Below are 11,558 nucleotides of genomic sequence, written 5' to 3'. Positions count from 1 at the left end.
GGCGTCACTGACCCTGCCCAGGGATTTATACCCCCCCCCCCCCCCCCCCCCACCCTCCGAGGGTTTCCACACCCCCCAAAATCGTAACTGGATAAACCCCTGGGCGTAACCTCACCCACCCCACCGTAGAATTAGTAGAATGTTACACAGAAAATAACACGTAGTGGGTCACCTGGGCCAACGTTTCTAGAATGAGACTTGAGGGGTGGAGCGGTGTCAGCTAACATCGCACGGAGGTTTTTTCTTCAATTTCATCTATTCCTAGCAGACCTACTAGTGGGGCGCAGTTTCAGTTTTTGCTACAGAACTTTTCGTCCAACTAACCAGACTATCTCAACTTGGTGAAGCGATAGGTTTAACCGAGCTGTTCGCTTCTGCTATTACTGCTCGTTTGTTTGTAGGGCAAGAATTGTGAATGGAAACACGGACTATGAATGGAGAACGCGGGCTATTCGGTACAAGCCGCGAAACCCACAACGACCTCCCCGCAAGACAGGAACACCTGAGCCAAGGATATCTAAAGTCAAAAAGCGCGCCTCCGACTCGCTTTCATGCATGGTGTTTGCTTGGTGCTATTTAGCAGCGCCTGCTCATTTTATGATTCACAGAAAGCAACAAAAATAAAATTAGTTGGTAGCATTTTTATAGCTATGTGATAAAACACTGACTTGTCCCAACCAAAAATTTCAACGTGACGCGCGCTCTTTATGTTCGCGCGTGCGCGCCGCACAGTGGCGCGGCGGCGGCGGCTTTTGTTGCTGGTTGGCTTGCGCGCCAGAAACCAGAAAGCAGAACGGGAGTTGGAGCGTTGGAGCGGTTGGCGAACAACTCAAAGCACGCGCTCGTACGCGCGCTGTGTTGTGGTGGGAGTGTCCAGCCGCAGAACAGGGGTCCGACTTAGTTCAGTGAACTTCAAAGTGCGGTAAACTTAGTGACTGTCTACTGAGTGTACGCGCAGCGAGCGCTACGTACGCCCATGAAAATTCGGACGATATCGCCTGGTGAGTGAACTGAGCGCTGACTTGCGCGCACGTGAGATCGACTGGGCAGTCGCTTCGCCCATTTGCGCTTCAGTGTTTGCTTATCACGTGAAATTCTTTCTGCGTTTGTAAATCGTCTTAGAGTTACCTTCATTGGGCATGTTTATAAGGGCGTGATAGCTTTTTGATAAGGAAAGCCGTGCGCTCGGGGAGCGTATGTTCTCATGTTACGTGCCGTCGCTGCGATTTTTTCAGGGCCGTGGCAGCGCTAACTGGGACGTTGCATGGGTGTTACGACTTCAAATAGACATGGCTGTGAGTCGCGTGCTTGGTAAGTGACATTTCGTGCGGGCAGCGCCCCAGCCCGTGTTTTTGTCGCGTGCGTAAATTTGTGTTGTGTAGGCTGCCCGCTCCGAGTGGTCGGAGTCCTTGTCCCAGTTTGCCAGCGCGCGTCAACTCACGTGCAACGCGCTCTACGAAAGTCGCTGTCATATTGTCAGTTTTGCACCTGTAAAATATATTACGTGGCTCCCGGTGTAATTAAATTTGTCTCGAAAGCTGTTGTCAGTCGCCTAACATGGTTAACTTGTTTTTGAAACTCATGGCAGCACTGATCGCGACAAAGTGCCAGTCGATTTTTTTTAATCTACGCTAATAACTGTTCGAGTACCTCTCCACAAAGAAGGCGTCAAAATGTTCTATTTTGATTGATTTGTACGGCTTAACGCGCCGACGCAACGCAGGCGATGAAGCGCGCGCCGTAGGCTACGGATTAATTTTGACCACCTGGGGACTTTAACGTACTGCGGAATGTCGTACACACAGGCATTTTTTTGCTTTTCGCCTCCATCAGAAAAGCGGCCGTCGCGGCCGGGCAAACTTCTATTTTAAGATAAAGCGCTGGGTGGAATACCATTTCTTTCGAGCTGTTCGACCAAGGTCTGCACTTCGAAGGTTGAATGTGCGGATAGCAGGGGTACCGCGCGTCAGCTGATAACATTCTCTCCGTTGTATTTCACTAACAAAAGCCTGTCGATAATCGCTACTGATACTAATCAATTCCTGCTACGATGCGCGTATGCGAAAAAAAAAAAAAAAATCCGATATGCTTGACCGATCCAGAATGTGCTGTGGCCAATGGTGTAGCCGCTCTGCGTAAGTGCATATTTAAATTGCTTAAACCAGCTGCCATTTTAAGTCGTAACACAACATTGGTCCTTGGCAACGGCACGTGGCCTGAAGCGTTAAAAAACTAAACAAGGACACGATCTTGCTTGGACGTGGGCCAGAAGCTTGCATTCAGATATTGGCTCGTTTTCCTCATACTTATGCGTCAACTCACCCCGTCGAAAAGGGATATCGTTTCCTGTCCGAAGGCTGGTTATTTAGTAGTCTTTCATTACTTAGTCATTGCTGGTGCATTTCCCGTTTGAAACTGCCGCGCAGCATGTGTGCTTTTTTCCCTCCTCCAACGGTGCTATAGTGGCAAGATTGTGGGTTTTTCTTTTTGTATGTTTATGATCTGCATCATTCTACTTGGTTTCACAGTGCCTTTTTTTCTGTGACAGTTTTTATGTCTGAGCACTTCTTTTGCTCATTATTTCAACCATCCAGAGCTGCCACTATAGTGTGTACAAATGGTGTGACCTGATTTACGATAGAGAAAAAAGTTTCTCTACAGATTAAACCTGGTGCGTCAGTTCTTGTTCCCCTGTCCAGCCACTAGCTCTGTAGCTCTCCCATAGATGGCATTACTTATGCGACACTTTCATTCTTTGTAGGCCGCATGACAAAGGGGGGGAGGGGCGGGGTGCATGAGTTGTGATGGCATCGCACTACCTTATTGTTCAATGTCGGCGGCAGTTGCGTGCAGTGGAGTAATCACCCTCTGCATTTGAATTTTTATCCTTTTCTGAGCTTACCTAAGACCCATGCATGACTGGCAGTGCGGAAACGTGTGCCCCTTTTCTTTGAGTCGCGATCTCGGGGTAGGGTTTCGGAGTAGTTGTGTAAGAAGCTGTTTTCTCCTCTGTTCTTGTTTTTAAGAATATTTGTTGGGCTACCTAAATGCAAAAATTCTGGTCCATGAGTGTCTGTCTGTCATATAGATACAATCACCAAGCAAAAATGTTTGTAAAATGCTTTAACGCGACGTATATATGACCGTTCCAAACCAAAAATGCTTGGCATGGCTAATGCATTTTCATGTTATATTCGGTGCAAAGAAAACACCAGGCATATCTGAGGTGAAGTGTAAGTACAAGCCTGTTGAAAGTACATGTTCAAAAGGCTTTTATGACAGAAAATAGAAAAATACTGGGTTAAAAGCATCAGAGGCGGGATGAAAGCAACACTGCCTAGTGTTACGTTTGATGGAACCTAAAAGGAAAATTTAAGTGATGTACAATGTAACTTTACCCAGATGCTTCAAGTTATGTCCATTGTAACCTGAAATTAATTGGAGTTGCTTCTGACGTAATCCACAGTAAAAAGCATCCTACAGAACCAGAAATACTAAGTTACGTTAGGTCAAGTTAAGAAAAAGGTTCCTCTGACGGAGCCAAAGCACAGGCACGACAGATGGAGTTTACGCAACCTTATTGCAGTGGTCTGTTCTACGACAAGTAACATCAGCTGTGCACATATATGTATCTGAACATATATGCTGATGTATATTTACTCCATTTGTGTGTGCCCACTTATACCTTGCATTTATATTTTCACTGCCAGCGCATTTGTTTTTGGGCCTCCACTAGATTCTGCTAGTGGCCCAACACTTTCTTGCCTATTTTTATGTACCATTTCAGCAAATAGACAAACTCAAACTCCAAAATACATGTTGCTGCATTACATTCGACCCAGTGCAGCATTGGTAAATTATAGTTGAAACCGCTACCTTGTGTGCGCTTCTGCGTTGGTGTAGTGGTCTGGAGCATATTGCTTGCTTGCACGCAGGCTGCTGTATAGTAGCAAGGTGGGTTCGAATCCTTTCAAATGTTCAAAGTTTCTCTTACTAAAACACAATATAACAGAAAAGGAAAATATTAGGTTTGAAATAGAACCTTTTGTCATGTGCGCTATGTCAGCTTGTACCATAGTTCGTGCCAAGAACAGGGTTGACATAGTCAAGGCCAAGAGGCTTCTAACAAATACAATTTATAATTGATTAGGGGTAGTGAATAGAATAGCCTGGTACTCATTTCTTTCCGGGAAAAAAAAAAAACTTTTGAGACATTTGTTATGGGAAATTTGTGCAGGCAAACTGCCATTTGAAAAATTTGTGCATAATGGAGCTTACAAAGTCGTTCGGAAGAGTTTCTAAAGCATGTTAATGCATAAAATTTGGTGGGCTTGTGGAACCTGTCTCTTTTTCTCACTGGCGCCACGTCATTTTCATTCTCGGCAGGAACTACATGGCTACAAACTGGGATGGCGCTCGTGGCAAAAGGTTTTTTGTTAATTCCCTTCATTTTTTTTTATTTTGTGTGTTGCATATGAAAGAAAAAGCGTGCACTTTTGTGTAACAGAATTTCAATAGCTTTTGATCAAAACAAACCTTCTAATACCTGATAGGATTTGAACTCTCCATGCTACTACAGCAGTCCGCATGCAAGTAACTCACTGCAGACCACTCGACAGGAAAGCAGACATAGTCACCACTATAATTTACCAGTGCTGCACTGGGAAATTATAGAACGCAGCAATATGTGTTGCTTTTTCATTGACGTCGCATATCATAAAAACAGCTGCAATAAGGCCGCGTAAATTACATACGGCAAGACTGTACTTTGATTCCATCAGGCGCAACTTTTTTTTTTTTTTCACTTGGAAGCAACATAACCACACAAGTGAACGTAGCTTCTAAAGCAGTTTCGCAGCCTACACGTGTCACTTTGTGGCTGTTTTCCCGACGTTTGCTCTTTTGACTGTCCATTTTGGAGCACGTGGGCATCACTCTGTGGCTGCTTTCTGGACATTTCCTATTTAGGTGGTCCATTACGGGTCACGGGTTTGCTCCACTTAAGTTCTCCAAGTATGAGAACCTTGCATCTTCACTGTCTTCGTGGCAACCGCGATGAATTACTTTTAAATTTCTTTTAAAATGGTAGGCTCCTCCACGTGGATGAAGCACCCACTTTTTATTCTTCTGATGTGACCATGATCTGCTTTACAGCCAGAAGGACAGTCATAGAAGCGAAATCCTCGCGCTAAGAGTCACACTGAAATTTGATCGTGCAGGCTGACAAGAGCCAAAAGGGGTTTTCGAAACTGAGGCATCAGATTTCAGTGTCTGCTGCCACTTTACTCAAAGTGAAACAACCGGTGGGATAGGGGTGAGGTGGTGGGGGCAGGGGTTTATCCAGAATTTTGATTTGGGCAGGGGGGATGTTGAAATCCTCCTGGGGGTGTTAGGGGGGGGGGCTGTTGATTGATTGATTGTAGGGTTTAACGCGCCGACGCAACGCAGGCGATGAGGCACGCCGTAGTGGAGGGCTCCGGATTAATTTTGACCACCTGGGGATCTTTAATGTGCGCCGAAATCTCGTACACACGGGCGTTTTTGCTTTTCGCCTCCATCAGAAAAGCGGCCGCCGCGGCCGGGAATCGAAGGGGGGCTGTTCGGAGGGTGTATAAATCCCTGGGTGGGGTGCTCATGGTTGTGGAATATTTTTGGGGGAGGGGTGCGGAAATCCTTCTGGCGCGTGTGTGTAAACCCCTGGGTTAGGGGAGCGAAACCTTATTGTGAAAGCTTATTGCACATCACCATGAGTGCTGGCAGGACTTTGTCTTGAGGGGGAAGAGGAAGAGGGGGCAGGGGGAAGGGGAAATTGTGCTGGTGTGGCTTTGGGGTGGGGGGAAAGTTCCCCTTTTGTGCCCCCCCTTCCGATGTCCATGCCATTCACTCTTGGAACTGACAAATGCCCAAGCACTGTTTCAGTTATTCTGTACTGACTCTATCTGACTCGTAAACAAGCTATGGTCTCCTGAGCTGCCAAACTCTCGTAAACACCGGAATAAGTGGTGACCAAACAAATACACATCTGACAACTGGGGGGAGGAGGGGGCTTGAACCCCCATCCTGTAATTTTCAACAGTGAAGCTTTTTGACGTTTCTTCTGTCTGTGGGAAAATGCTAGGGCAAGAAGTGAGAGGGAAAGGGGCGTGGAGGAAAGGAGCCCACCAGCTGGTGTGGGGGGTGTGCGCCTCAACAAAAAACGCTTCCTGTGGAGGTCCCTCGTGTTATGAAACTGGTGTCTGTTTGATTGTGCTAATCGCATTCGGGGCACTCAGCATTTCTCTTAGGTTCATAGTGCGGGCGCTGGCTTTGTACTTGGGCTGAGGTGAATTGGCTGTGGACTTCGGCAGTTTGGATCGTGGACTTTGAATTGACTCAGTTTGCATGGAGAAAGCTTCACTTTTCAGCCACCCTTTTCTTAAGAAAGGGGCTTTGTTTTTCGCCAGGCAGCACGTAAGCAAGTGCTAGTGTTTCTTTGGGCACAACTTCTCGTTTACCATAAAATTTCTGGCTATGGCCCTGTACTCACTGTCCCCCGTCAACCACGCAGTTCAAGGGGACCAGCCCAGTTCAGCTGGAGTATGTATGTGCATAAACATGCGTGAAGGCTTGTTCACAAAGCCATTGATCTACACTGCGCTTTGCCTGACTTTACGGTCTGCGGGGACGTACGTCGTATCGGTGCATGGGTGATTCACTTCTCTTTTCATTTGAGTGCACACACTGACCTTGTTGTCTTTTGGTCTCTGGCTTTACTATTTCTGTAATTTTAGCAGTAAAAATTTGGTGCTATTTGAACATCTTTACCTTGGGAGAAATTGTTTTTATTACCACTTTTGAGAAATTTGGGTTTTGTTTTTCTTACCGAGAGAGCATCGGCCAAGCGCTATATCTTTTAAATGTGCAAAGCTTTGACACATGTCTACAATAACATATTTCGGTCAAGGTGATAAAATAAACAATGCTCCTTCTCAAAAACTTGTATGCTAGGGGCAGAAGTGGGGCACAAGGGCAACTTGTGCAGTGACGGAATGCAGCTATAGTCTGCTGTGCTTTTTGGCTGCAGCTGCACCAAGAAGGGTGGGGTGGCCGTTCTTTGTGATGTATGTACGAAGGCTCATGCATAGTTGCAACCTGGCCCATTACACCGGCCATCTTCACTGTATTATGTTTCATTTCCCGTTTATATTTTGGCTGACAGATTTTAGTCTTTACGTTTACACCAGTGTCATTAAATAACTTTTTCCGCCCCGGTGGCTCAGTGGCTGTGGTGTTGTGCTGCTAAGCCCAAGGTCGCGGGCTCCATCTGTCGCTCTGGCTGCTTTCCTGATGGTGGTGAAAAAATGCAAATGCCAATGTATTCGGGTGCATGTTAAAGATCTCCAGGTGATCAAAGTTAATCTGGAGCCCTCCACTACGGCTCAGGTATAGCTTCAGTGCTTTAAACATCACAATCAATCAATTAAACTTTTGTTTGGCACTCTTTGCCCTAGTTGGCCTTGGGCCATTAAACACCAACCATCGTCTTCATGTATATGTACAAAGGCACCCATAACATTTTGCGATAGGAACTACTAGTAGTGTGAAAACAATCTTTGCATGCATTTTGAGTGAAGCTTGTGTTCTAGCAACTCTATTCTAGCATGCTCGCTTAAAACTTTAAAACTTGCTTTGAAGCAAGTTTCTGATGTCTGTCAGAGTGCCAGAAGAGAAAATTCTACTGGTACATTTTTGATAGTAGTTAGAAATCGCCACACGCCGCAGTGGCACAGCGGCTAAGGCGTTGCGCTGGTCAGCACGAGGACGCGGGTTCGATTCCCAGCTGCGGCGGCTGCTTTTCTGATGGAGGTGAAAAGCGAAAACGCCCATGTGTTCGAGATTTTGGCACACATTAAATATTCCCAGGTGGTCAAAATTAATCCAGCACCCGCCACTACGGCACGCCTCATCGTCTGTGAAGCATCTGCGCGTTGAACCCCACAATCAGTGAGAAATCGCCGCTCAGCTTTATTAGGAGACTTTTCTTGGCTATAAGAATTCCAGATGACAGCCTGGTTTTGTGGTAAAAACTGTGTTTATGAATGAAGTTTTCCAATCGGTAATATGTCTGACGCGGTTTAATTTTTGTTTGTTTGAGGGGAAGATTAACTGAAAAAGGACCGTTTACGTAAAGTAACTGGAAAAACATCTCATTATGCTTATACAAACACACATACATGTATAGGTTGCCTGTAAACAATTCTTCTCTCTTGCAGTTGTCCTCGGCGTCGTAGGATTTGTCCTAGCTGTCCTTGGCGGTGCTGCTGTTCTCCTGCTCCCTAGGCTATTTACAAGCCTGTTGGACGAGGTGACTTGGCTGGCTCTGCCAAATTATTGGCCCTTCCTATTCTTTTTTTCTTCCCTTACAAATCTTCTAGGTTCATTATGTTACTGCTATAATTTTCTTGTGTATTATAACAATCGGATAGTGCAACTCTTGCTCATTTTGGCAACTTTATTTTAGCTCATATGCACCAGCCTATTGCCTGAAAATTGCATAATGTTAACTTTTAAGATTAATATTATTGTTAAAAATATTAGGACAATTATAACTGACTTAAGGTTAGGGCTGCAGTTTTATCCCCCAAGTAGATGGCTATGTGGGGACGACAGCTATTTTGAGCCTTGTTCCAGTTTTCTGAGTGATGGGTGCAACGATCCGGGCAACTTTTGTAGTCTGACTTCAGAAGGCTAAGCCAGTGCCATGGTAACACTATGCAAAAATTTGCACGCGGTTATGTAGGGGCTTTGTGAGCCGACAGATCTTTCGTGACCTGGTAGTTGCGTGGCTGTTTTTTTCTTCTTTTTAATTTGCCTGTGCTCTGCGTATGTATGGCCTACAATTGTCAATTTGTTCGTCCAAGCAACGTCATCTCAAATTCCCATTCACTCTCCCACCTAAGTATGCAGATATCAGCTGCTAATTACCATGGAGTGCTCTGATTAGATAGTGCTCTTGCTTCTACCGTTGTAGACATCTCGGGTGTTAGTAGATAAGAGGTGCACGCAATTGGCAGTCGGATGCCCAGTTACGGGACTCGAAGCAGGGGAAGGCGAGATAGTTTAACGAGTTGATGAGCTGGCCTCTAATCCGTTCATATTAGTTGAAGAGTGCCTGCTGACAACAGCGCTCGGTTTCTTTTTCCTTTTCTTTGTTTTGGTTCGCAAGTGCTCTGTAAACAAGTATGACACAGCACTTTGCAGTGAGAAGTGGGTTGTGTTGATGCAAAGCAAGAGTTACACCATTATTAAAGGTCGTTGAACACTATTTTTTGAAGGAGCCACATGCAAAAAAGAGTTGCTGGTTCTAGAAACGTTTCCTTTTGTGTCCTGTTCTTTGAGTTCTTACTCTAGCCCCCTTTTTGTGCATTTCAGAAACTCCCGCTCGTGAACAATTCAGATACGTTTAATCTCTGGCGAGACATTCCTGTGCCCATATACCGGAAGTTCTACTTTTTTAACTTGACAAATCCGGATGAGTTCCTAGCTCAAAAAGAAAAGCCACGTTTTGAAGAAGTCGGACCTTACTCCTACAGGTGAGGGTGTACTATCTTTATACTGCCTAGCCAGCAAGTGTGTGATTCTGTGGTTCTGTGTGGAAACATTTTTTTGGGCTACAGTTTTTGTTCAGAATGACAAACTTGATCCAAGCAAAAAGCAAGGCCATACCGCTTTAATTTTACATTTCTTAAGTCTTTGTTACTGCTTGGTGGAGCATAAAAGCAGTTAATTGTGAAGTCTTATCTTTAGTTGCTTTTAATATCACAACTGGGGTGTTTTCTTTGTGGTTTAGGCATCACATAGATAAGGTTGTTACCTGCTGGCAACTCTTGTTTTGTTAACGTATTACTGATGTCATTTTTTAACCAACTGTAATACTATTGCGAACAATATTTTGTATTTAAGTAGATTCCAAATGGGTGCAAATGGAACCTTGCTGGCTGTAGCAGCAGTTTTTCTGGTGGATGTGAAAAACAAAAGTGCCTGTGCCTCAAAACTCCATCACATTACCAATTTCCAGCTGGCCTAAATTTGTTTGGTGCCTTGCGGTATGTCATGCCTCACAGCTCGTGTAGCCTTCGGTACATGAAGCTCAAATTTCAACAAGTCATGTTTACTCTAATTTGTAATCCTCTTCTAGAAAACTTAGTGGCATACTTGGCTTTGACATGGTAGTTTGTAACCTAAAAGGATTTTATCTGAAAACATTTTTTTTTATCATGCCAGAGTTCCAGTCTGCACTGCTGAACAGCTTTGAATAAATTTCAGGGCCAGATGGGTCAAGGAAGGTATCGTCTGGAACTCCAACGGCACAATTTCATACAGAGAAGTCAAGACGTACACCTTTGACAGAAATGCGTCCGTTGGTAGCCTCAGTGACCGCATCACAACAGTCAATGCCCCTCTTGTGGTAAGCCATGCATAGTTTGGCTACTTGAGTACTGAAACTCGTGATTAAATGCATGCCTGCCGAGAAAGGTTTGCCTAGACATGAATATATTTTTAGATTCCTGCGTGTTGCTTGTTTTGGTGTGCTTGGCAGTGATACAGAGAACCAGTGATACCTGATGAGTGAGGGATCATCTTCATGCGTCACGATATGCAGACCAAAGTGGAGCATTTTATGGCAAGTTAGCTTGCCATGGAAATGCAGGCATTTTAATTACTGTTAGGCCTTCGAGAAGACCATGCCTCAATTGCTCTAATGGCAGATACAGGGCTGTCAACCAGCGCCTTGTCCTGGTAGGGAGTCTTTGTTGCTGTCAAAACAGCAGCGCCGAAATGGAATGCTTGGTAGGGTGCTTCCTTTTCTGCTTGCTGGGTGGCGCTGCCTTTTCTGGAGGGGACAGAGACCTACGGCCGTATTCTGAGTCTGTCCTCCACTCCACGTGTTTCCTCAACTCGGCTGAGTGGAGGATACCCCAATGCCTTTACATACAAAAACCGCATCAAGGACTTCCTTGTCTGCAGGTTCGGGTGGAGGAGCGATTCAGAATACGGCATCTAGACTTGGATAAAAACAGCAAATGAAATTGAAAACGTCGTTAAAGGGGCAATGGTAGGGAAGTGCTTTACTAGTAAAGAAAATATGTGGTAACTCCAAGGGTGGTACTTTGTTTTTTGAAGCCAGGGAAGTGCGTTTGGAAATGAAGTCGTAGAAAAAATTACTCAGCGGTGAGGTGTGGTCTGCAAAAAGAAACACCAGATGCAACACAGTGTTAACATGTAATCGTATCTGTTAAATCCCATGCAGGGCTTGCGGTGCACTCCCCGCCAGTTTGTGACAGCCAGTGAAGAGAAAAAATTGTGGGCAGTGGGTCACTGGCATGGGGGTTCGCGGGTGATTAATAACGAAGTAAAATTGGTAGCTCCAAGGTGTTCAGAATGATTGCATGGTGTCAGGTCTTCTCTGCTCTGAACAGTATCCATTCAAGTCCATGTGAGGGAAATATCTGCCTTCATAGATAGAGAACTAAGATTTAAAGGCCCCATGAAGGCAACATACAACTTTGCCCCACTGC

General features: G+C 45.2%; 1 protein-coding gene across 2 annotated transcripts in view; it reads left to right on the top strand.

Annotated features, from left to right (window-relative positions):
- Window positions 1-759: 759 nt before the first annotated feature.
- Window positions 760-11,558, top strand: part of LOC144174697 (scavenger receptor class B member 1-like) — a 44,859-nt gene continuing 34,060 nt past the window's right edge. For both annotated transcript variants that reach the window (XM_077703521.1, XM_077703520.1), the window contains exons 1-5: window positions 760-1,001; window positions 1,236-1,311; window positions 8,253-8,344; window positions 9,412-9,572; window positions 10,306-10,447. In XM_077703521.1, the coding sequence (XP_077559647.1) occupies window positions 1,290-1,311; window positions 8,253-8,344; window positions 9,412-9,572; window positions 10,306-10,447 (417 nt within the window). In that variant the 5' untranslated portion in view covers window positions 760-1,001; window positions 1,236-1,289. The remainder of the gene's footprint in view (window positions 1,002-1,235; window positions 1,312-8,252; window positions 8,345-9,411; window positions 9,573-10,305; window positions 10,448-11,558) is intronic.

This window comes from Haemaphysalis longicornis, unplaced genomic scaffold (assembly GCF_048455015.1).
Source record: "Haemaphysalis longicornis isolate Haplotype H1 unplaced genomic scaffold, Haemaphysalis longicornis Haplotype H1 scaffold_3, whole genome shotgun sequence".
Lineage (NCBI taxonomy): Eukaryota > Metazoa > Arthropoda > Arachnida > Ixodida > Ixodidae > Haemaphysalis > Haemaphysalis longicornis.
This window is presented reverse-complemented; position numbering and strand designations above follow the sequence as displayed.